The 25,799-nt window shown below is 42.5% G+C and overlaps 1 protein-coding gene across 2 annotated transcripts in view; it reads left to right on the top strand.

Annotated features, from left to right (window-relative positions):
• Positions 1 to 25,799, top strand: part of HCN1 (hyperpolarization activated cyclic nucleotide gated potassium channel 1) — a 195,420-nt gene that overhangs the window by 95,612 nt on the left and 74,009 nt on the right. For both annotated transcript variants that reach the window (XR_003708868.2, XM_028748659.2), the window contains exon 3: positions 22,077 to 22,238. Coding sequence is in view for 1 of the 2 variants with exons in the window: in XM_028748659.2 (XP_028604492.2) it covers positions 22,077 to 22,238 (162 nt within the window). In the remaining variant the exon portion in view is untranslated. The remainder of the gene's footprint in view (positions 1 to 22,076; positions 22,239 to 25,799) is intronic.

Here is a 25,799-nt window from a genome sequence, read left to right on the forward strand (position 1 = left end):
AGTGCCGGTCCAAGATGTTTTGGCACCTTAGGCCAACCACAAAACGTCCCACTACCACCACCACCAAGGAGGAAGGAGTGAGTGAAGATCTGCATCAGGAACAAGAGGAGGATAAAGATTTACATTGGGAGCAAGCGGGGAGTGAAAATCTACATTGGGAACAAGGGTGGGAATCAAATCAACCTTACCTGATGGTTGAAGTGGGAATCAAAGGCCATCACGGGGAGAAAATGGGCCCACAGTGAGTCGTGCCAGACTGGTGCAGAGCCTAGGAGACCCCAGAGGGGAGCCTCCGCCATTTCCTTCCCAGGAGCAGGAGGAGGTCAGCAGTGCCACTTATTCGTCTAAGAGGCTGCTATGGGCACAACATGGGGTGACGCTGCCCTGCCTTTGGCCCACCTGCTGCCTCTGCTTCCATCAATCAGCCTTTCCAGTCATGTCAGAGGGTCCTCCTTCCTAGTCACCATGCAGTGATAGGTAATTAGCTCAACACCCTTCACTTCCACCCAGCACCACTGTTTATCTGAGAGACTATTGATTGTTTCACAGGCAATAATCTATGGCCACCTGGTTGGCACCTTGCATGCTAGGACTTTGTGCTCATAGTGAGGCAATTGTTTGCAGGTACCAGGTTTCAAAGCATTGTGGCTCGCAATAAGAGGCAGCATTTGACTCTGCACACACAAACCAAGTCTAGTCTAGTATGTGGTGGCATGTGCACATGATCAGCTTTGCAAAGAGGCATTCGATGTTGCAGTTGTCAGCTGATTTCCGAAAGCCTGGCATGGCATAATAGCTATGTAAAGTGACTCTAGCTTTGTCTGCTTTAAGCGCAGCAATACTACTGTGTAATCAGTAACTTTAGCAATTTATATATACATATAATCATCACAAGTTTTTGCCTAATGTATGTATCGTGCTCGGTGTTTTTGTGAATGTACAGCATCATCTTATCAATTTCTGAACAGTTTTGCAAAACAGCATGCAGCCCTCTCACAGTATTGGATGAAATGGTGCAAGCTTGTTTAAATATATATGGGGGGGGGGGGGAGCAAGCCCAAAACAGAATATAAACTGTAGTCTTATAAGGGGAAAATGAATTTTCCTGTTGTGGCAATTTACCTTTTCATCACTGCATGGCACAATAAAGGTTTTTCTTTTGTGAGGGCAGTCAGGCAGAAAATATTGGGACTGCCTAATGTGTTTTGTCCAGCCCTTTAAAGTCTTGAACCCTTCAAAGATGGGAGTCTACAGTCATTCAATGAATGCCTTCCTCCTGAAAAAGAAGAAAACCATATGCATCAGCAGTGAAGGCATAGGGAGGATCTTTAAGCTTGTGGTAGAGTAAATGCTTTGCAAACATAGGGCCCTAGATTCAATCTCTAACATTTCCAGTTTATGGGATCGCACTCCAGAGATCACTGGAAGTCAGAGAATGTAGTTCTGGGCTGGATGGAGGAATAGTTCAACTGCTCAAGTCAGTGCGTTATGTTTCTACACTATTTTATTTACTCTGGTACAGATAGTAAAGGTAAAGGGACCCCTGACCATAAGGTCCAGTCGTGACCGATTCTGGGGTTGCGGTGCTCATCTCGCTTTATTGGCCGAGGGAGCTGGCGTACAGCTTCCAGGTCATGTGGCCAGCATGACCAAGCTGCTTCTGGCGAACCAGAGCAGCGCACGGAAATGTCGTTTACCTTCCCACTGGAGCAGTACCTATTTATCTACTTGGACTTTGACGTGCTTTCGAACTGCTAGGTTGGCAAGAGCAGGGACCGAGCAACGGGAGCTCACCCCGTCATGGGGATTTGAACCGCCAACCTTCTGATCGGCAAGTCCTAGGCTCTGTGGTTTAACCCACAACGCCACCCGCATCCCTCTGGTACAGATACCTGAATACAAAACATCAGTTTAAATGCCAGCGCATGTGAAAATGGTCGGTTTTCCCTTTCAAGCATCCTACTAAAAGCAGACAATAGAATTCTACAAATGATAAATATATGGAACTGAGCTGAATCATTATTAAACATCTGGCTGAAGTTCTCTAAACACCTGTATCTCAAAATTTAATATCATAAGGGGTCCTAAGCAATGATGTGTGTTGAGATCTGGCTTTAATCAAAAATTTAACATCTACTTTCTGCTTCCCAGAAAAGTTTCCTATCTGTATCTACATACAGATGTTATTCTACACTGTGATTACAGTTGATCACCATAACATATAGCCAAATGAAATATTTGATCCCAAAAGTGCAGTTTAAAAAAAAAGATTAAATACCTGAGGGGGAAATGAATGTAATGCTTTAAAATCCCTGTTCTTTGTACTATTGCAAAGTAATAAAATGCACAAGGTAATTCGCAGAAAAGGCAGCATGTTGGGGATTGAATTATGTGCATATGGTTTTTGGTATTAGTTATATGACTAGCAGGCAGGCAGGTTTTGAATTACTTGGAATCTGTTAATCAGCTTTTCTGGCAGATCTGCTGAGGGAGCATTAGGATCGTCCAGTCAAGACGCAAGAAAGAAAGGCCCAAATTAGCTTTGAACCATTTCTAGGGACATGCAGTGCATCCTGCTGGTTAAATTTCTCATTTGGGGAGAAGCAGGCCAGTTATTCACTAATATGTTATTCAAAGATGAACTGAGACTGTCTAGCTCCACTTTCGTCTGCATCTACTGTATATACAAATACCAATTCAGATCTCCCCAGCCTTGAGCTTATGCAGCCCAAACTGCAGCACTTGTGCAGGAGAGAAAGAAGAAGAAGAAGAAGAAGAAGAAGAAGAGGAGGAGGAGGAGGAGGAGTTTGGATTTGATATCCCACTTTATCACTACCCGAAGGAGTCTCAAAGCGGCTAACATTCTCCTTTCCTTTCCTCCCCCACAACAAACACTCTGTGAGGTGAGTGGGGCTGAGAGACTTCAGAGAAGTGTGACTAACCCAAGGTCACCCAGCAGCTGCATGTGGAGCAGGGGAGATGCGAACCCGGTTCCCCAGATTACGAATCTACCGCTCTTAACCACTACACCACACTGGCTCTCAGAGATAAAGGCAGGCTCAGAGTAAACCTGAGGTATATATGTTAAGGCAGTGCCAGCTCCAGGTTTTGGAGGGACTTTGGGCCAAAAATCTCTCAGTGGGCCCATCTCCTCTTCGTGACTGCCACAGTAGAATGGTCTACTTCAGGAGGTTGTGGACTCTCCATCCTTGGAGGTTTTTAAGCAGAGGTTGGATGGCCGTCTGTCATGGATGCTTTAGCTGAGATTCCTGCATTGCAGGGGTTTGGACTAGATGACCCTTGGGATCCCTTCCAACGCTACCATTCTTTGCTACTCATTCACTTAACGCAGGGATAAGGAAGCTTTTTTCCCTCAGGCTGAGGGCCACAGTCCTTTCTGGAAAGCCTTCGTGTGTGAAGCTAAGATGTAAATCTGACCTTTGTACAGCAGGCTAGTTTTACAAAGACTCAGGCATCCCTCTGTCCAGGCAAGCGAAAGGAATTACCACAAGGTAAAAGTAGGGCCAGTGAGAGGTATGGCCTGGGGAGAAGGGCCCCATTTGGCCCCTGGCCACCCCTCACTTACCTTTTCTTCTGCTCAGCTTAGTCAGCACAACTGTCCAGAAGGAGAAGGCAAGGCAAGAGAAGGTGGATGCTGCATCTTCTCACTCTGGCCTTTGCATGTTTGGAGAGGGTAAAGTTGAGCAGCTGAGTCTGGACGCATCACCCCCCCCCCCCGCAAAAAAAGATGAAACGCAGCACCAAATTAGGAAGAAAAGAGGGTACAGATGCACACTGTACATTTGCATATGCTAATATGTCTCTCGGTGTGTTTATATATATGCATGTAAAGGTAAAGGTAAAGGTACCCCTGATTGTTAGGTCCAGTTGCGGACGACTCTGGGGTTGCACGCTCATCTCGCTCTATAGGCTGAGGGAGCTGGCGTTTGTCAGCAGACAGCTTCCAGGTCATGTGGTCAGGATGACTAAGCCGCTTCTGGCGAACCAGAGCAGTGCACAGAAATGCCATTTACCTTCCCATACTTTGACGTGCTTTCGAACTGCTCGGTGGGTAGGAGCTGGGACCGAATAATGGGAGCTTACCCCGCTGCGGGGATTCGAACCGCCGACCTTCTGATCAGCAAGCCCTAGGCTCTGTAGTTTAGACCACAGCGCCACGCGCACCCCATATATGCACATGCATATATGCACATTTAGAAACAATAATTTAAGCAGAAATGCAACCCATCTCCCCATTCTAGGGAAGAACTGTGCCCAGGCGTACTTGCTCTGTCTACTGTCCAAGATTCAACCTTTACATTGTGCTTGAATCGGCCACCCCTTAAGAGGACTGACCTCTAACAGCCCTTCAAATACATGACTGTCCTCTGTAACATAGAAGGCATACACACCCACCCTAGGGACCACGCAGACCAGTGGTCTGTTAAGAGCTAAAAAGCAGTAGTTGTCACTGCCATTGCTGTGGTGTCCTGGGATGAGGAGAAGCAAGGCAGTAGTGTGGTTTGCACCATGGAAACATGCCACACTGACCACATCGCTGCTTTGACGTCTCAGTCTGCCACACCAACAGCAGCGCAGGGAGGTCACTTTCCTATGTTCCTCTCTGCTCAGCTCATTTAGTAAAAATTTACCCCTCTCCCCGCAATGAATTAATGTGAAACACGTCTAATACTTTTTAGAATTTTTGTTTTCCAGTTCCGATAGCCATTTGTTTTATGAAAACAACTTACTGACGATTTGATCTTTGTGCCTTTGTATAAAAGCTATTGATTAAAACGGGTTATTTATAAGAACTTGCTGTTATTCTAGATTTAGCCGTTCATGTTCTGAAGGGGATAAAATGATGGAAGTATGAAATCCAATATTTCTGCTTTCCACATAATACAATTTTTTTCTGATTAGAAAATAAAATATGCCCAGCTTTCGCAAAAAGCTTTTATACGTGTCAGTTGCACCACTAGATGCAATTTTCTTCACAGTAAATAAACAAATAAAATAATGAATCAATATTAATTAATTAATTAATATCAGACTTCAAGCTCATTTCTTTTTTAAAAAGGAGAAAATACCCAGGGCTCCTTCAGGAGAAAAGGCAGGATGTAAATGAAAATAAAAACAACAACAATAAACTCTTTATCATTAGGTTGTTCTTTTATCTACATTTCTCAGATTTACAATTTCTTTCTTTCTTTCTTTCTTTCTTTCTTTCTTTCTTTCTTTCTTTCAGATGGGGCTCCTAGAATAGTACTCTGTGTTTAAAATATAACTGAAGGATAGATTAAGGACATTAAACACAGTTGTATTTCGAACCCCTTTCCTGATAATTTTTTATTTTATTGAATTATCTACCATGATTCCGGGTTGGGTACTGCCAGTCAGAAGATTCTCCAAGCACTTAAAATAGACAAAAACATCCTTTAAGATTCATATTATAGTAAATTTACAATCTATTTAATTACTGCCATGTACTTCTAGAGGCAATATAATCTTGCATAATAATGTTAGTACCAGTGAAATGTACTACCGATTTTTTTCCTTCCTTATTTATTTCTAACCAAACCCTTCACTATAGGGTCCCAGAATGGGTTACAGCCATATAATATGACATTCTAAAAGCAGGTAGAAAAACAATCTGTTCCCGCTACAACAGAACAGAAAATTCAACAAAAGAGGTTCATCCCACAAAACAAAACATTTTAGCTGTCCAAAGACTGGGGCAGATATGTGTATCTTCAGCAAAAATGATATACTGAAGATGCTAGATGCACCTCTCTGGGGAGAACTACAGGGGTCAGCAAACTTTTTCATCAGGGGGCCAGTCCACTGTCCCTCAGATCTTGTGGGGGGCCAGACTATATTTTGAAAAAAAATAATGAATGAATTCCTATGCCCCACAAATAACCCAGAGATGCATTTTAATAAAAGGACACATTCCACTCATGTAAAAACATGCTGATTCCTGGACTGTCTGCAGACTATATTTTGAAAAAAAATATGAATGAATTCCTATGCCCCACAAATAACCCAGAGATGCATTTTAAATAAAAGGACACATTCCACTCATGTAAAAACATGCTGATTCCTGGACTGTCTGCAGACTATATTTTGAAAAAAAATAATGAATGAATTCCTATGCCCCACAAATAACCCAGAGATGCATTTTAAATAAAAGGACACATTCCACTCATGTAAAAACACGCTGATTCCTGGACTGTCTGCAGGCCAGACTTAGAAGGCGATTGGGCCGGATCCAGTCCCTAGGCCTTAGTTTGCCTGTCCATGGTTTAGAGGGTGTTGGAGAGAAAGCTCATTCTAGACCACCATTCCCCACACTTCTGAGGCTAGTGGAAGTCCCTTCTGTCATGCTACATTATAAACTGCTGTTGAACCTGAGAGGAAGTTAAAAAGAAATTGGTATCTGCAATTCAGAGGAGAGTGGGATACTCAAAAATTCCATGGAACTAGCACAAGGTCCGTATAGTTAAAGCCATGGTTTTCCCAGTAGTGATGTATGGAAGTGAGAGCTGGACCATAAAGAAGGCTGATCGCCGAAGAATTGATGCTTTTGAATTATGGTGCTGGAGGAGACTCTTGAGAGTCCCATGGACTGCAAGAAGATCAAACCTATCCATTCTTAAGGAAATCAGCCCTGAGTGCTCACTGGAAGGACAGATCGTGAAGCTGAGGCTCCAGTACTTTGGCCACCTCATGAGAAGAGAAGACTCCCTGGAGAAGACACTGATGCTGGGAAAGATGGAAGGCACAAGGAGAAGGGGGCGACAGAGGACGAGATGGTTGGATAGTGTTTTCGAGGTTACCAGCATGAGTTTGACCAAATTGCGGGAGGTAGTGGAGGACAGAGGTGCCTGGCGTGCTCTGGTCCATGGGGTCACGAAGAGTCGGACACGACTAAATGACTAAACAACAACAACAACAAAGCACAAGCCCTTTATGTGAGCTGAGCATTTCTTTAGATGGCATTTTAAAGACAAAACTGTTGGTTTAGATGTATGATTTATGATGCACTTTGAGACCTATTAAAATATGGCGAGATTTATGTTGCCCTCTAGTTACAATAAAATGAAAAGAGTAACTTTTCTGATCTTACTACAACAACAAATGGAATGTATTCTAACCTTGAATAATGATTTGTTTAACCTATGGTGACATCTGGAGAGTGCAGCTCACCTCATTGCTTACAGAAAATCAGAGCTATATAGGCCACAGAAATGATTAAAAATATGTAAGGACTTCTGTATGAGGAAATATTTAAAGGATTACAGCTTGTCAGAGAGGGGGAATAGGAGCTGACATGATCAGAATTTATCAAAACAATGAATGGCTTCAGAGAAAGTAAACAATGTTATTATTGTTTGTTCCCATCCTTAAGTAATCTTAGTTTTTGCTTGTTAATGGAAATGAGAGAATAGCCAGATCTAAAAATTTATGGCCACTAGCATTTTCTTTAGATAAGCGCATACAGCAAGATTGGGAAATTTGAGGCTGTTCAGACGTTATTGGACTACAACTCCCATCTTTCCTGGCCGTTGGCTGTGCTTATTGAGGCTGATGGGAGTTGAATTCTTCCAGAAACATCCAGAGGGCTACATGTTCCTCATCCCTGACATTGACAAAGAAAGTGCTCTCTTTTTGTACTGAGGAAAGATGGATAAGTATGAAATGGTACAAAAAAAATCATTAGATTCATTCTTGGCCAAATACATTAGATTCATGAAATTCTTGCCAGCCAAAGCTTTGAAGGCAGTTAAAAGGTTTACAGGCTATTTTCTGTATCGCTCCAAATGTTGACTCATGTGGAACGCTCCATAACAAGGGGCATTCCTCTGTTGCTCATTTGGCACCCAGCATATCCTTCATTGTCACAGTGAGTAATGTTCAGGGTAATTTATCATGAACCATGTTCCTTAATATTCCTGCAGCCCTTGTAAGAGATTGGGAGACTTGTCCCTGTAGACTTGTTTAGATTCTGGCTTCACTCGATAAGATTTTTTGGAGCGACTTCTTGTTTCGCAACTCATATTTAAACCATCCCTGGAATGTATCCATTTTCAAGACATCTGGGTAATTAATTCTTGCAGTGCTGGTCACTAAAGTCGTTGGCATTGTTCATGCCTGAGAGCAAACGCAGGCTGTGGGAGAGGAAAGAATATCATCCCACATCCCTGAACTCTTGCTACTGGTAAAAAGTTAATCTGGGCTGCATCCTTCCTTGCAGTTAGAACAGAGAGGGAAAATAGCACCACTGAACTTGACCTGGCAATTGCCCATATTATATTTATATCCATTATTCCTTTATCTAGAATATAGTCCTGCCTGGTTTGTAGAACATAATAAGATGCCTTATTCTGAAACAAGCCTTTGGTGTATCTAATTCAGTGTTGTCCAGTCCATCCTTTTTTAAATCTTGTGCCCTCCATATTATTATTATTTTGACTGTTGGTCCATCATGGCCAATGATCAGGGATGACTGGAGTTGTAGTCCAAAACATCTGGAAGGTACCATGTTGAGGAAGACTGGTCTTCCTCTGATGGGCAGTGGCAATCCAAGGTTTCAGAACGGAGACTTTCTGGACTTCCGGAGGCGGCGCGAAACCATGATGGCGGACCTCTTCGAGCTCTGAAGAGGGGCACCGCAGAAAAGGGTTGTTTCGCTACGGCGCAGCGGCAACCCATCAAGATAAACCACGGACAGAGTGAGTTCGTGGCCGTGGGACTCGGCGGGCACCTGGAGCGACCCCAAATTCGCAGAAGGGACCCCGTAAGGGGCTCCGGAGTGAAGGAGGGGGAGCGGTGCTGTGAGTTCATCGCTCTTTCTGCGGAGGCGAAGCCGCGCGGCTGTCACGGATGAGCGCTGACCTTTCTTCCAAAAATACCAGCCTGAAACAGCAAACCGTGAGTAAGGATTTAAGATTTGCTAAAATAATTTGAAGAAATTTGACTGAAACCGGGAGACGAGAAAGAGGAAGTCCGTCTTCCGGCACTGCTTTCAACATCAAAGCAGACGGTTCAAAGAGCGGAAAGCGCTGTGAACAGGGAAGCCTTAAGGCTTTAAAGTGGGACTTTCGTGCACATTTGAATTCTATCTTTAAAGAAAAAATACAGCTAAAAATACAGCTAAAAATATAGCTTAAAAACTGACTTGGAGCGGTCTCCCAAGGGGTGAGGGAAGACTCTAACCCCAAGTCTTCGGGTGGCCAGGTGAAGTTGCTTAACTGCGGAACTGTAACAAACTTCCAGATACTTTTGTAACTGAAGTGCAACTTTTGAGCTTACTTAGCTTGAGTGGATACAATTGCAGGCACCTTGTTGGAACTTTGTTAAATGTTTTAAAGTGCTCTGCAGGACTCTCTTCTTAGTGTTTTGGAACTAACTTGTTTTTAAAATTGTCTTCAAAAATGGAACAAAAGGGACTTTAATGGCGGAAAAGTTACCTTCTTCTTACTAAATTTTGGTGGCACTCCCCCTAGAGGATATTGGGATAACAAAGGCCTGGGAAAAGTTTTTTCTGTTTACCTTCTCTCTCCAGACTGTTTTTAAATTTGGGCTTGTCTTTCCCATGGGATTACAACATTTGACCTTGAACATTGACTGATGAGTGGCACAGGAAAGACAAGAGCAGCCAAAGCTAAGGAAGCTAAGGAAAAAGAAAAAGCGAAAAAGCAGGCACAGCTCTTGCAAACAACTTTAACTCAGGGACGCAGACTATCAGTCCCAGCTGTGCTTGCAACACAAAAAGTAGAAAGTGAAAAGCCTGAAAAATCTGAGGAGGAAGATATGGCATCAGGAGGATCAGAGGCAGTACTGAAACAAGTCTTGGAACAATTGTCAGCATTAAACCAAAAAATTGATAACCAATCAATAAAAATTGACCAAGCTACATCCTCGATCCAAAAACTGACAGATCAGGTTTCCCAACATACCCAAGCAATTGAAAAATTGCAAGGAGCAACAGAAGAGAATCGTAAATTGGCAGGGGAAGCCGTTCAAATTGCAACAGCAGCTAAAAAAGAGGTTGAGGAAGTCAAAGCAGAAGTCAAGCCTCTGCACAAACAGATAGGGGACCAACAAACCTACCTCTCTTTGGTGGAATTGAAAAATCGCCAGACTAACCTTAGGCTGAGGGCGGTGCCAGAAATCGAACAAGAAGATTTGATTGGATTTTTGACAACAGAGTTTTCAAAGTTTTGGGGCCTAAAAGAAGATAGTGATTTTAAAATAGTATCGGCTTTTCGATTGGGAAGATTGGTAAGAAAAGACAGATCAAGAGACTGCTTAATAGCTTTGAGATCAAGAGAAGAGAGAGACAAAATATTAGGCCTACACTTTAATAACTCAATTGAGATACAAGAGAAAAGGGTGGAAATTTACCGAGACATCCCTAAACAGCTACTGGATTTGAGAGCCACCTACTCAGAATTGGCCAAGCTGTTGAGACTCAACACAATTCCTTACAGGTGGGAGTTCCCACAAGGACTATCTTTTACTTACAAACAGAAGAAGGTTAAAATAAGAACGCCAGAGGACCTACAAAAGTTCCAGCACGACCACGGAGAAGATCTCCAAAAAGAAGCAGCAGCCCATTGGCCTCTACCTAAACCAGGACCCATTCTGCCAGCAGGCGGAGGGACGCCTATACCCTCGGAACCAGAGGAAAAAGAAGACACACCGCTCTAGGTGTAACAGAATAGTTCAGGATGTCTCTGCAGCTACTTAGTTGGAATATAAATGGCGGAAATTCCCCGGAGAAAAGAAGGAGGCTATTTCATATATTGAAGAAAGAGCAATTGGACATTATTTGTTTACAAGAAACCCATGTAACCAGGCTCCACAGGAAAGTTTTGGTTAACAAAAGACTAGGCCAAGAGTTTATCTCTTCAGATAAGGTGAAGAAAAGAGGAGTGGTGATCTACGCTAAGGAGAGCCTGACACCTAAATTTCTATTTAAAGATGAACATGGAAGAATTTTGGCAATTGAAATTCAGACCCAAGGAGAAAAAATATTGTTATTAGGAATTTATGCTCCAAATGACGGGAAATCGGAATTTTTCAAGAAGCTGCATGAGACTTTGCTGGACTATCTGGACTATGCTAACATCATAATGATGGGAGACATGAATGGAGTGGTGTCTACAGATATGGATAAGTCTTACAACCAAAATTTAACATCAGACGGCAGACTGCCTAAAACTTTTTTTGAAATGACTGACAATCTGGATTTGATTGATATATGGAGGACAAAGAACCCCCTAGGTAAAGAAGGCACTTTCTTCTCTGAGGCCCACCTGTCCTGGTCAAGGATCGACCAAATCTGGACCTCCAGGGGGCTGGCACCCAAGACCAAAAAGGTGGAAATCTGCCCAAAAACATGCTCCGACCACAACGCCTTGAAAATAGAACTCAGATTAACTCAACCCGGTTCCTTCAGATGGAGAATGAATGACACACTACTAAGAGATCAAGAGATTGTGAAAAAGGCCCAAAAAACACTAAAGGACTACTTTGAGATAAATCTGAACACTACAGTAGAAAAAAGAACAATCTGGGACGCAAGCAAAGCTGTTATGAGAGGGTTTCTGATACAACAGAATACAATTAAAAGGAAGCTCTGGAATGGAAAGAAAGATAAAATATTGGAGAAAATACACCAAGGAGAGGAAAAATTGAGAACCAAACCAAAGTCAAAGGAGCTGCTGAGAGAAATTAAATTCCATCAAGCAGAATATTCAAAATTGATTAACCAGGAGATTGAATGGAAAATAAAACAGATGAAGCAAAGATCTTTTGAATCAGCAAACAAATGTGGAAAGCTGCTAGCCTGGCAGCTGAAAAAAAGACAAAAGTTAAATACGATAACAAATCTAGAGATTGAAGGAAGGATGGTACAGAAACCAGAAGAAATTAGGAAGTGCTTCCACAGATATTTCAAAGAACTTTATACACAGGGGCCTCAGAAAGAATCTGAGATAGATCAATTTTTAAAGATAAATGGACTATCAAAAATAACTCAAGATAAAAGATCAATCTTGAACTCTACAATAACTACTCAGGAAATTGAAGGTGCCATTCAGAACATGCAACTAGGCAAATCTCCAGGCCCGGACGGGCTTACCTCCAAATACTACAAGACTTTGAAGGATTATTTGATACAACCTTTGTTGGAGGTATGTAACCAGATTTTGGATGGGAAGAGGGCACCAGAAACGTGGAAAGAAGCCTTCATCACATTGATACCTAAGACAGAATCTGAAAAGACTCAGCTCAAGAACTACCGCCCCATCTCACTCCTGAATGTGGATTACAAAATTTTTGCAGACATTTTGGCAAGTAGACTTAAAAAAGTTTTAAATGAAGTAATTCACAAAGACCAAGCAGGCTTTCTCCCTGGTAGACATTTATATGAGAATACCAGAAACATCATTGATATTTTGGAACTTTTACAAACCAACATGAACACAAGGGCGGTGTTAATCTTTATTGATGCGGAGAAAGCATTTGACAATATATCTTGGAGGTTCATGAAGAAAAACTTGGAAGGGATGGGAGTGGGGCGGGGGTTTGAAAATGGGTTACGAGCAATTTATTCAGAGCAAAAGGCTAAATTAATAGTGAACAATGTGGTGACGGAGGAGTTTAAAATTGAAAAAGGGACACGACAAGGGTGCCCTCTATCCCCTCTTTTATTCATTTCAGTCCTGGAGGTGCTATTGAATATGATAAGGAAGGACCGGTTGGTACAAGGGATAGAAGTCGGAGTGAAACAATATAAATTGAAAGCTTTTGCAGATGATCTAGTTTTGACACTGCAGGAGCCAGAATCCAGTACAAAAAGAGCTCTTGAACTTATATCTGAGTTTGGTCGGGTGGCGGGATTTAAGTTGAACAAACAAAAAACCAAGGTTTTGACCAAGAATTTGACACCTACAGAAACAGAGGGGTTTCAGAGAGAAACAGAACTGAATGTGGTAAAAAAAGTGAAGTACCTAGGGATCTATTTGTCTTCCAAAAATTTGAATTTATTTAAGGACAACTATGAAAAATGTTGGTCGGAAGTTAAGAAGGATTTAGAAATTTGGTCAAGATTGAAACTTTCCTTGTTGGGAAGGATTGCAGCAATAAAAATGAATGTGTTGCCGAAAATGTTATTTTTGTTTCAAACCCTACAGATCGTGGACAGAGTGGAATGTTTTGGAAAATGGCAGAAGGATATATCTAGGTTTGTCTGGCAGGGCAAAAAGCCCCGAATAAAGTATAAAATATTAACAGACTCAAAAGAAAGAGGGGGGTTTGCCCTGCCGGATTTGAGGTTGTATTATGAAGCTGCAGCCTTCTGCTGGTTGAAAGATTGGTTTTTGCTAGAAAACACCGATGTCCTAGATCTGGAAGGTTTTGATAATGCTTTTGGCTGGCACGCATACCTATGGTATGACAAGGTTAAAGTTCACAAATTGTTTAAAAGCCATATTGTCAGAAAAGCAATTTTTGCAGTCTGGACGAAATATAAAGACTTATTAGAGAGTAAAACACCGAGGTGGCTGTCACCGGTGGAGGCCAAGGCTCAAAAAAGACCCAATATGGAGGCCTATTGGCCGAAATATTGGGAATTAATTGAAAAAATTGGAGACAGTTGGAAGTTGCAGAGCCAGGATAAACTAAAAAACAAGGTGCGAGATTGGTTACATTATGCTCAAATGCAAGAGGTTTTTAAAATGGATAAAAAAGTTGGTTTCCAGGAGGAGAAATCGAAACTAGAGACAGAATTGTTAGAACCAAAGACCAAGATTCTATCTAGAATGTATAACTTGCTGCTTATGTGGAACACACAGGACGAGTTAGTTAAATCTGCTATGATAAAATGGGCACAGGATGTTGGACATAATATTATGTTTGAAGACTGGGAGAGGTTATGGAGCACCGGAATGAAATTCACGGCATGTAGTGCCTTGAAGGAAAACATTATGAAAATGATATACCGGTGGTACATGACCCCAGTCAAGTTAGCTAAGATACATCACCTGTCTGACAATAAATGTTGGAAGTGTAAGGAAGCAGAGGGGACTTTCTTCCATCTCTGGTGGACCTGCCCAAAAGTGAAGACCTTCTGGGAAATGATTTATAATGAATTGAAAAAGGTATTTAGGTATACCTTTCCCAAGAAACCAGAGGCCTTCCTGCTGGGCATGGTAGACCAGAAAATGCCAAAGAAAGACAGAACCTTGTTTATGTATGCCAGCACAGCAGCAAGAATACTCATTGCTAAGAGCTGGAAGACACAAGATTTGCCCACGCTGGAGGAATGGCAGAAGCAGTTGATGGACTACATGGAGATAGCTGAACTGACCGGCAGAATCCGAGATCTGGATAAAGAAACAATTGAGGAGGACTGGAAAAAATTTAAGGACTATTTGCAAAAATACTACAAGCTGTATGAATCTTAAGATAGTGCATGATTAGGAAAAGTTATGCTTTAGCAATCATGATTAAGTAAATTGTAAAATAAGTGATAAAAGAGAAAATGAGACAATTTGAATCGAACATGTTATGTTTATTTTAAAGGTATGGAAACTGAGATACAATATATCGAATCTGGGTACATAACATTTGAAAGTTACAATAAGGCATGAAATAAGGTAACAAAATGCTGACATTGTTAATTTAAAGAACGCAGAATCGGAAGGGGTGGGGAAGTCCAAGTTGTTTTTGTTTGTTTTTGTTGTTAAAAAAAGGGAAAATTTGTTTCTTGCAATTATGTTATTTGTTTGTAACCCATAAAACTATGGAAAGAAACGCAATAAAAAATTTATAAAAAAAAACAGAACGGAGACTTTCTCAGTCCTATCTGGACATGCCATGGATTGGACCTTGGACATTTTGCACGCAAAACATGTTTTATTCTACTGAGCTACCCCAGCCTTCCCCAATCTGGTGCCTTCCAAATTATCCCAGGTTCAATTCCCAGCATCTCCAGGTGGGGACCCTCATTGAGGTCAATTTAAAAAACCAGGAAGCAGAAACTAGGAATAAATCCCCAGTCTCCCCAGTGAAGAAATGTAGAACGTGTCAGTGTTTGCGTGGACAGGCGGAGTCCCCAGATCCTGCACGGTCCCCCCGTCATGTGGAATAACGACTCAAGACAACGTGCTATGGGATTAAATTGGCCACAACTTTATTAAATTTCAAATGTGGGTAGACCTTGGCTCAGGCATTGGGCATTCTCCCTCCCCGGTCCCCAGCCGGGGACCTAGGGAGCATCAGGGTTATCCAGTGTGTGGGGGGGGGGATGGGCCGGCTCTGGAGAACATATGTTCAAGCAGAGATAGCCGCCCCCGTAACGCCGCCGCCGCAGGGGAGAGCAATGATGACCTTTCGGTGTACGGCCAAAGCCTCCCTTCAGAAAACCCCTTTAACGGGGAACCCTGGTATCACCGCCGCAAAGAGGAAGATGGACAAAAGGATTCCGCCCAAGGCCTGATACCGCCAAAGTTGTGACGTTTTGCTACGGGAAAGGCGAAACCTGCCAATGCAGGGAAATTCCTTTCCGGCCCTTTAACAGCGACCTTAACGTAGCAGCGCCCGCATACCTGTGAAGAAAAGTTAACCTGCAAAACCTGTGAAGAAAAGTTAACCTGCAAAATAAGACATTAACTGAGGGTGGGTAGGGTGGGAGAAGCTCTGGAGCCATGTGAGGATTCCCAGGTAAGATCCTCCCTCTATTGTGTGGGCAGGTAATCCCTCCCCTACCTGGCCTGGTCTCCTTGGCAACGCTTCCCCCAGGTGGGATTGGACAACTGACTGAGGTAGGCGGAGACCTCCAGGTATCCCACCTGAGGGAAGGCAAAGCCAAGCCTATGCTGTTGGAGCCGCTCCAGATCTAGGGGCTGCACGCGTCCACGCAAAGGGCGCCCCCCGTTTTAAGCGGGGAGCGGTCATTGTAAAAAGAAAGGGTTCTGACCACCCTTTGTTGCCTCAGCCTGGTCCTCGGAGCCTTGTCGGCATAAAAGAGTCCATGAGAAAAGTATCCTTGCAGAGTACTTTCTGCTTTTGTTCTTAAAAGTCTTTCTGCAAAAGCGACTGACCAACTGTACACATCAACACTACCAGCTTTCACTAGCCAACCAACCAACCCAACACCAAACTAACATTTCTCTCTCTATATATACAACCCAGTGCAGGCCGCTGACTCATGCTGACCCAGCTTTTTAAGCATTAAAGAAACAGCAGCCAATTTTTAGCTGTGGACAGAGTCATATAGATTATTATTTTTTTGCACTGCCCCTTGTATAGACAATTTGATCTAAGTTTATTAGTCAGTTGGTTGCTAGTAGGGAGTGGCAGCCTTCCTAATGTTTATTCAGGATGGGGATAAGATGGAGATAGTAGCCAGGTTTCTGCAACAAACCACGAGGATTTGTGAATGATATACAAAAGTATTTTAATGTTAGATGCAGATTCTGTTAAGCTATTTTATTATACTGAACTTTTCAAAATTTTGTCTATATGCAAGTATATGAGTATAAAGGGGAGTCCCCCCGAAGGATAGGTATTGGTACCTGTGCTTTTTAACTTGCGCATAAATGACCTGGTGTTAGAGATGATTAATGAAGTAGCCATGTTTGCTGATGACACTGAATTGTTGTGGGTGGTTGAAAAAAAAGGGGGATTTCAAAGAACTCCAATTTTATATTTCAAAATTGGGCGAGTGAGCATTAGAACGGCAAATGCTATTCAATATAAGCAAGTATAAAGCGATATACATTAGGGCAAGGAATTTGAACTTCAAGTATACCCTAATGAGTTCTGAACTGGTGGTGACTGTCCAGGAATAAGACTTTGGGGTCATGGTGGATAGCTTCATGGAAGATACAACCCTGGGTGCAGCCTCTGTGAAAAAGTTGAATTTCACATTAGGGATCATTAAGGATCAAAAGTAAAACAGCCAAAATCATAATACCTTTGCAGCCGTGCTAAGAATACTACGTACAATTCTGCTCAAAAAAGGATGTTGTAGAGCTGTCAAGTATGCAGAATAGGGAAACCAAAGTGTTCAAGGATCTCCCTATGATGGAGGGTCACAATATTTGGGGTTTTTTGTGTAGAGAAGGGTGAGTAAAGGAGACAATGAAAGAGTATGGTATTGAAATGCATGGTATTGAAAAAGTGGGTAGCCCCCCCCCCCACTTCTCATAATTCTAGAACCCAGGGTAATTCAGTGAAGCGGAGTGTGGGAAGAGTTGCTTCACCACAGTAAATGGCTTACTATTATTTCCAGATGAGGCCAACATGTGGAACTCAACTCTACAGATCACTATTAGCTGCCTCTTTGAGTGTGGTATCCCTGTGGCCAAGTGGATCACCTAGTTTCTAAATGAATCTTGTACTTCTCTCTGCATCTGTACTAACCATGCTTAATATTCCCCTTACCTCTGCAATAATAGTGGACTTGGTGAGCATGTTCGTGTGTGTGTGTGTGTGTGTGTGTGTGTGTGTGTGTGTGTGTGTGAATGTGTGCATCCATTTGTTTGTTCGTTCACAGTCCATTTGGGGTTAGGAAGTCTTGCTGTGGAATAAATGAGGCCAGCACAATGAAACTGAATGCCATACTCACTGAATTTGAGTTTAGAAAAAACACACACATTCAAAAGGACGCAAAACACTGATTGCCTTCAGTTCATGTTTTCCAGATACACGTTTGATTAAAATTAGTGTGCACTTCATTAAATCTCTCTGGTGTTTTCCCCTTCATCATTAGCTTAGCCGATTCCAAGCTTTCTATACCCATTAGCAGCTTTGCATAAACCATGTAACCAGATTTAAAAGTCTTGTATATGCCTACCCACTTTTTCCTTTGCAGAAAGATTAGTTTCCCAAAGAAATATACTGAAAATTAACTGTATATATAAGGATTCAGTTGAACAAACACTGCTGCCTTCCAGGTAAAATAAAATATTGCACGCAGCAGCTGTTTTACATGCTCTTTGTTCTCAGACTCAGCTTCTATTTCACGCCTAGCAAAGAGTTACAAACTATATAGGGCAATAGGGCTAGACTTGACTCTGCTGACGTCAATGAGAGAAGTCCATTTGTCTTCAACAGACGTCGAATCAGGCCAACAGTTTGCTATTGATCTTTTGCTGAGAACACAAGTGTCAACAATAGTTGCTTAGTTGACATGCAGCCTATCTAGAGCACAAGATGAATCTGCTGAAATGGCTTAAGAGGTTTCTTTGTTAACTTTTATAGCTTCTAGTGCATGGGTGGCAACCTGCAGCCTGCGTGATACCATGAATGGCACATGCCGCGACCAATTGCAACACACCTTGAAGAAGAGGCATGCGTGGACGGTCTCTCCTGTGCTCTTTGTTTTGTCTGCTTCTTGCTTGATAGAAGCAAAATCATCTGCATAAAGGAGATAGGAAGTGTTGATAAAAAGAACCTGTAGCAGACTTGCCTGGGCCCCATGGAGACGGTGGGTCCGTGCAAGATCACAGCATCTCAGACGGACCTGTCAAATTAAAACTTGTCTGTCCAACTGATAGATCAGTAATTGTGGAGTGGCTAAGTTCACTGTTATTGATATGTCCATTAGTAGTTTAATAATCTCCATTCTAATCTCATGCAATCATTATGAGCAATGTAATGGCTCACTGTGGAACATGAGAAGGACTATAGTTCAAGGGTAATGCTGATTTGATTCAGAGTCAGTCTTCTACTCTAAGCATTTAAGGAATGCTTGGAGTAGAAGACTGATTCTGAGGTCTTGAAGAGGTTTTGCAAGCTGCAGTAGTAGAATGCAATGGTCTGGTTAATCAGTGATCTGGCTTTTCAGATGTTGCTCCAACACGTCTAGGCTCTACTGCAAACCTCAGATGGGGACAATAGCATGTATAAACCTGGCCCCTCTCTGCACATTATTCATATGTTCAGCAGCAAAATTGTGCTAGCATTTATTTGGTGGATGAGGGGGTTAAAGTGCAGATGTTAAAGACTAATTAAAATGCACAGGTGTTTTATTCCATGTATCTAGATAGTTTCCACATCAGGGTGCAAGAGTGCACTTAGCTGCCCTCAAAAAAACCTGAACAAATTTTGTATGGAATTATTGGGAGCCACAAAACGACTTTGCTCATCATTACTCATATTCAGAACAGACCTGTTGAAATTAGGGGACTTGTGTAAGTACATTGATTTTAGTGGATTTGCTCTGAGTATGAATAACCGTACAGTGTCATTAAGGAACATGACTAATGCAAGGATATATGTCTTTCAAATGAAGCCAAACGATCAGGATGAGCTTTGCAATGTTTAAAGAATTTTAGGCACAAAGTGGCTTCCTAGTATATACCTATGAATAAAAAAGGGATTATTAATCAAGTGTGAATGAAACTGATAATAGTGCAATGAACCTCTTTGACTTCAGAGGCCAATCCCTTCTCATAACCATCAGCGTCGCTGCTGATCCGTTCTCAGCTTTTGCTGAAGTTGTTTTCAGCAAGGTGATATAAAGGGGTTACAATATACAGTAAGTTAGTTTATAAGAAAGGTCTAGTTTGTATGACGAACACAATGTAAGGGGTTCAGCTTTAGAGCACCCCCCCTCCCCAAGATTTTGCCTATCATGAGATTGACATATTTGACAACTGTAATGAATGGCAATGAATTATACAGGAGCCAAGCTGTTGTTGTTTTTTAAAAACTATATTGCTTTTTACAAATGTGAGTTATATCTTGCAATTTGAAAAATTAATTATCCAAATTAATTAAATATATTAGAGTACCTCAGTGTAGCTTGCAATGTGTGTCTGTGTATATTTAGTAGGATTTATCTTAACACTGTCTTAAGTAACTTGTGGTTTTTCCCCTCCTTTTCTCTTTCCCTGCAAATGTTCAGTGTAATGCTGAACTGAACAGCGTAGGATTATTTTATAGCAACAGAGTTATCTATCACCGGGATGTTTTATGGCAATCAGCTCCTGTTCAAGAATTTTTAAAAAACCAAAACTCATTCTAAACTGTCATTGATGAAACAATTGCTTGACGCTGATCACCATTGCATTGAGAGTATTTTTAGTTTCGATAAGTTAGGGCAGTGATGGCTGTATTATATAGAACTGTATATAGAGCAGTTAGTTGACCCTTTTGGAAAATTAGAAACTTGTGAGTTTCATTAATGAAAAATTGTCTCTTAAAACCACATTCCACGAAATTATTTATTTAAAGCATTTTCATCACAGCTAACAACCAGGATTTGTTCCAGTGTGATTTGAACAACCTATATATAAGTGGCCTGGTTTTGTTTTGTTTTTTTAAAGGTGCTCACCACCTGCAGGGTCTGACTTAGAGTTAAATTGGATTTGGAAAGCGTTTCTGAAATGCCAGCCGGTTATAGTTAAGTGCCTAAAAATGGACCAGACCAGACATTTAGGCTTCTAGGTTTAATAGTTTGGGCCATGAATGTCTTCTTGGCAGGTCCCTTTAATAAGATTTGGCCTCTATCCTCATTTCAAATATTAGAAAAATGTCATCACATACCCTTGGCTCAGAAGTTATTTATTTACATGAGTTCTACCTGTTTCGGTTCTACCTGTTTACCTCTTTCTGGCTGCTGCCCTACAGGTTGGTTTTAGTTATTTGAGGCTATTAATAGGGAGAAGTGGCTGTGTGGAATGGGGTTAGCCATAGGACCAAGAACTACACACAGGCTGAAGTGGGTTTAAAATGACCAAAACTTTAATGGACACCACTCACGATGTTCGACATGGCATAGGGCCAAGGATTCAGGCATTAGGGAACTAGGCTGATGCCATTCCAGCCCCACTGCCAGTTTGCATTCTAGGATAATGTTGGGGCAGGGTAGGAATATCAGGCTTGCCAGGCAGGAATTTGGGTTTGGTGGCTCGACCACCAGTACACTTTCCTCTTCCACCCAGTATGATTGCTCTGTTAGTAAGTTTTCTCATCCGCAAAATGGCTATATTTCTTACTAGTCAAGTGAAGCTGTTGCTGGGCTGAACAAGGCAGTGTGTGTGTACCTCTACTTTTTTCTTCAGAAGGTAGGGTGTGGATACATTCAAGCTGCTTTCTCCTGAGCACCAAACACTGTGCTTTGGATAGAAATTTGAGGCAACCACAATTGTACAACTAATAAATAATATTTGCATGTTGTCAAGCCCCAACCTAGCTATTGCCTTGGGGAGACCTACATTGCGGTAGCATTACAGAAGTTTGGCAGGAAACCCCAACAATAATAGTATCAAATTCAGAGGACAAAAAATAATATTTGTAAAAATACTTTGAAAACATCAGTGATACATTTGATAACAGCAGAATGTTTTGTTGTTTTTGTAAAACAAAATGTGTTATAGAATTTAGTGCTTCTACTGCTTATTCTTCTGTGTTTAGAATCAATGCACACTATCATGCCTCTGGTATTGTTCCAGACATGTAGCAACTCAGTAATTTTTGACTGCATGGCACCCATATGAAGTTTGTGCCATTCCCAAATCGGAAATGGAGAACTGTGTGGATGGAGCATGCTGACATTTGCATCTGTGCATCTAGTTAATACTGGGAGAGATGGAAGTTTCCATTCAACCATACTTTTGTTACAGCAGGGAACTTGTAGTCTTCCAGATGTTGTTTCACCCCCAGCCAGTTTGGCCAATGGTCAGGGATGTTGGGGCTTGTAGTCTAACAACATCTGGAGGGTTGCAGCTTTCCCATCACTCCTTTAGTGCATACAGAAAATACTTTCCAGGCCAATTTGTCTACCAAAGAAACCTCAAGGACTGTAAAAAAATTCTGAATGGTGGACACCATCAAGGCCTCTTGAGCTGCCTGGCTATAGAGGATTTTCTTTATTCTCTGTTGATTAAATATGCTGCTAGACCCCGCTTCATCTGCCAAGATATCAGAGCAGCATACAAAGCTAAAGGAAAACCGAAACAGATTCAGAGTGATCATTTGCCTTGACAAGAGAGAACTCATCAAGTTGCACGGTTTTGGTCTCATTGTCATACAATTTCTAATTCTCTCTACAGATTTTCCACATGACATATGATCTTGCAAGTGCTGTAGTGAGAATCTTCAACCTGATTGGAATGATGCTCCTCCTTTGCCACTGGGACGGTTGCCTTCAGTTTTTGGTACCATTGCTCCAGGATTTCCCGCACGATTGCTGGGTGTCCCTAAATGGTATGGTTGTAAGTATTGTTCATTTTTCATTGTGTTTTTTCAAACGTCCTTTTAAGAGCTGTAATGAAGAAGGCATATATTCAGAGCCTGTTATTTTTCAAACGTATGTACAGTTTGTTAGTAAGGTTTTGAAGGTTTTTTTTTAGCTGATGTTGATGATGATGATGATGATAACGGGACCAGACATCAGCAATAGATAATCAAGGGGCAAGTGCAGTGAAATGTTGTGATGTGTCCCTGGGCACCCGTGCTGGGAATTTCCATGTGTTTCCTCTGAGCCAAGAGGAAAGCAGGGGAATCTGCCAGACCTGTCAGTCAACCCATCATTTCTCTTTGTCTTGCTTCCTTTTCCTCACCTGCCACACTGGTTCTGACTCCCTCTTCCCGCTGAGCCTGCCATTCCATCCCTTTTCTTCTCCCTCCTTCTCTTTGCTCTGCTGCTTGTTCCGATTTCTGATTTTCCCACCCACAATGCAACTGGAACAATGTTATGGCGCAATGCAGAGAGATTCTGACAATGCATTGTGGAAGAACATTGCTGCCCAGCTGTCTGCCGACTGCTGCTATTCCAGTGGCTGCTGTTCCTAGGCAGAAAAAGTACTGTGTAAAAAGAAAGAGAGAGGGAGAGAGATATAACCTCCTTAGAATAGATGCAGCTGCCCTGGCCTCTCATAGCAAGTCCAAAGTGTTTTAAACCAGGGATGAGGAATCTCAGGCTCAGCGGCCAAATGCAGTTCTCCAGCCCATTCTGTCCATCCCTGCGGACTTTCTCTGGGCCATAACTCTCACTGACCTAACTATGCCTTCCTTGAGTGCTTTTGCCCAGCTGGGATGAGTCCTTGGGATCTGACAATGCCTCTATGCACCTAATACCTAGGTGGAGGGAGGATGGGTGTAGAGACTCCAGTTGTTGTGGCTGAAACGTAGCTTGCTGTGCACTGCAAACTGTAAGAGTCACATCTTTTGCTCTGCTCATGTCTGCTTCTGTCTCCACTCAATGCTGTGGCCCCTGGAGGGCTGCCCACGAGAGAATGCAACTCTGTTTTGAACCTTCACCTGCCTCCTATTAAAATGGAGATCTTTTGTCTGAAAGCTCCCCATCGTCACTACCAAAAACCTAAAGGTGAAATACTCTGGCACGTCTCTAAGAATCTGAGGCACCTGAGGATCTGATGAAAATGACATATAGTTTCCAGGAAATTGATGAATAGAGATGTGTGGGTGCTGGGTTGCAAGAGGCCAGCTGAGAATGACAGAGATGCCCATAGGCTTGAGGAAACAATGGGTTGTGGAGAGATGCAATTGTAAAACTGACTTATAGCACCTAAAGCAAAAAAAGAAGAGAAAGAGAAGCGCTGCAAAAGCAGATGGCTCAGGTGTTTGGCTAAATGTGTTCTCACCCAAGGTAATTGATGGCTTGCTCCTAGGAACTGCTGACCACTGTGCCACATGGTGAGTCATGCAGCTGCAAACTCTCAGGAAAAAGACTTCTGGATCTGGTTTTGTTCCACCCACCCAGGCTGGCCAATGAGGTTGGTTGTAGCAGCAGGGCAATTAATCAAGGGTGGGCAGAGGTGAAGGCAGCCAGGGAAAGAATGGAAGGTTCCAGCTGTGAGTGCAAATATATTGTCTGGATGTCAGGTTCATCTGCAGATGGCCTCAGGTCTATCCATTGAGAACCAATAGAGAGGTGGACCTGAAAACTTCTCAGAGATCAGGCCCATCCAGTCATCAGATCTTCCAGAAATGGAAAGCGTGTTCTCAGATGTTAGCTATGGATGTTTATGTATTTATTTGGAGTGTTTACCCACCCATCGCATTTCAGAAAATGTCCTGTTGGCGCCCTTGTCAGATCCCCATATACCTGTGTTATTTGTTTCGAGTTTTCTATGCAAGACACTCAAACGTTTTTACACAGCTTTTGAAAAACTTGGCTGTCAAAAAAAATAAAAAAATAAAAAATGGAAAAGGAAACTCTGAGTGGTATACAGCTTTTTTTAAAAAAGAAATACATCTCAATTTTTTTTCCTTATGTACTTCTGACACTTTGACATTTCTGGGAGATGACACTAAATAATGAAAGGCATGCATGTAGGGGGAGATCCTTGAAGAATTCTAAGACTGGCTGTTCTCCAAGTAGAATGTCTAATAATCAGTTATGCTTATGTGCCCAGATTAAATGCAGAGTGATTCATGTTTTGGCACAATGAGCCCTATTTTAAAAATGGGTTAAAAGAAAGTTCAGCATTTTCAAATAAGAAGTAATCTGGAAACGTTGCTTTCCGTGGGCAGAGCAATGACCGCCTTGAACCTGTTATCTTTTGTCTGTAAGCAATGATCAGTGATGGATGATCAGTTCAGGCAAAGTGAAATCTCCATAACTCACCTGCCTCTGCAGTACGCTACCAATGGACAACATGCCTTCTTAGCCTAGCATATGTGCTATGAACCATCAACATTTATGACCCTATAAGTTGCATCTGATTGATGTTACTGTTCATGCCCTTCTTACACAATGTAATTATTATTTTATACTTCTGCAAAAAAATTTAAAAAACCATTTGCTTCCAAAATGTGCTAAATTATTAACTTCTCTTTCATTGGGGCACTCCCCACAATTATTCCTTTTTTTTTGGACAACTGAAGATAATGCAATGATCATCCTGATTCTGCCAATGGATGTTTGTATTTCTATGAAAGTCTTGCATAGGAGAATGGGAGGCACATCGTCAGGTTTATTTTCAAGTAGATGAAAGAGAGTTGGGAAGAGGACCTATAAGCTTGCTAGGGGGGATGTCTGTACTTGTTTCTTTGTAATGGTGTAAGAAAAGAAGAAGAAAACAGTGGGATCGATTGTGGGACCAGATTCTTCTTTGCTCCTTGCCGCATTGCTGCTGCTGCTCTGTTAGAATCATAGAATTGTAGAGTTGGAAGGGACCCTAAAGGTCATCTAATCCAACCCCCTGCAATGCAGGAATCTCAGTGTGCTGGTCCTGGGGGCTACGGAGAGGTGAGGTCCGAGTCCAGTCCGAGGTCAAGGATGCGGTATGGAGGCTGTACGTCAAAGCTGTAGCTGAGTCCAAGGTGGGGAGTCAGGTGGGGTCAGGAACTCTGGCAGAAGAGCGGGACAGGGTGCAGGCAGGAACAGGCTATCAACAATGTTGCTCCCACAACCTGGGACTGGGGCTGACTGGCTTTTATCTCCTCTGAGGCATAGGGCGGTCCCGGTCCACAGGTGACTCGCCTCTCCTGGCCTGGAGGCGAGCACTCCTCCTGCAGGAACTTAGTTCCCTCCTCCTCTCTGCCCTGAGCCTCTGCAGCTCAGGAGAGGCTGGAGGGTTACCAGACCCAGAGGCAACCTCCTCTTCCCCTGACAGGGCTGAGAGTGGAGCACCTGCAGGCAATGGGTCCTCCATCCCTCAGGGGCCAGAGCAGACTCAGCTGGTGCCTGCACCTGAGGATCCAGCACAGGTGAGGACCCTTCAGGCTCAGGCCCCAAGCCCCAGCTCAGCTGGTTCTGGAGGTGGGGAATCTGTGCAGGCTGGGATTCCTCAGGTTCAGCCTCTGAG

This window comes from Podarcis muralis, chromosome 11, assembly GCF_964188315.1.
Source record: "Podarcis muralis chromosome 11, rPodMur119.hap1.1, whole genome shotgun sequence".
In the NCBI taxonomy this organism is placed as follows: Eukaryota; Metazoa; Chordata; class Lepidosauria; order Squamata; family Lacertidae; genus Podarcis; species Podarcis muralis.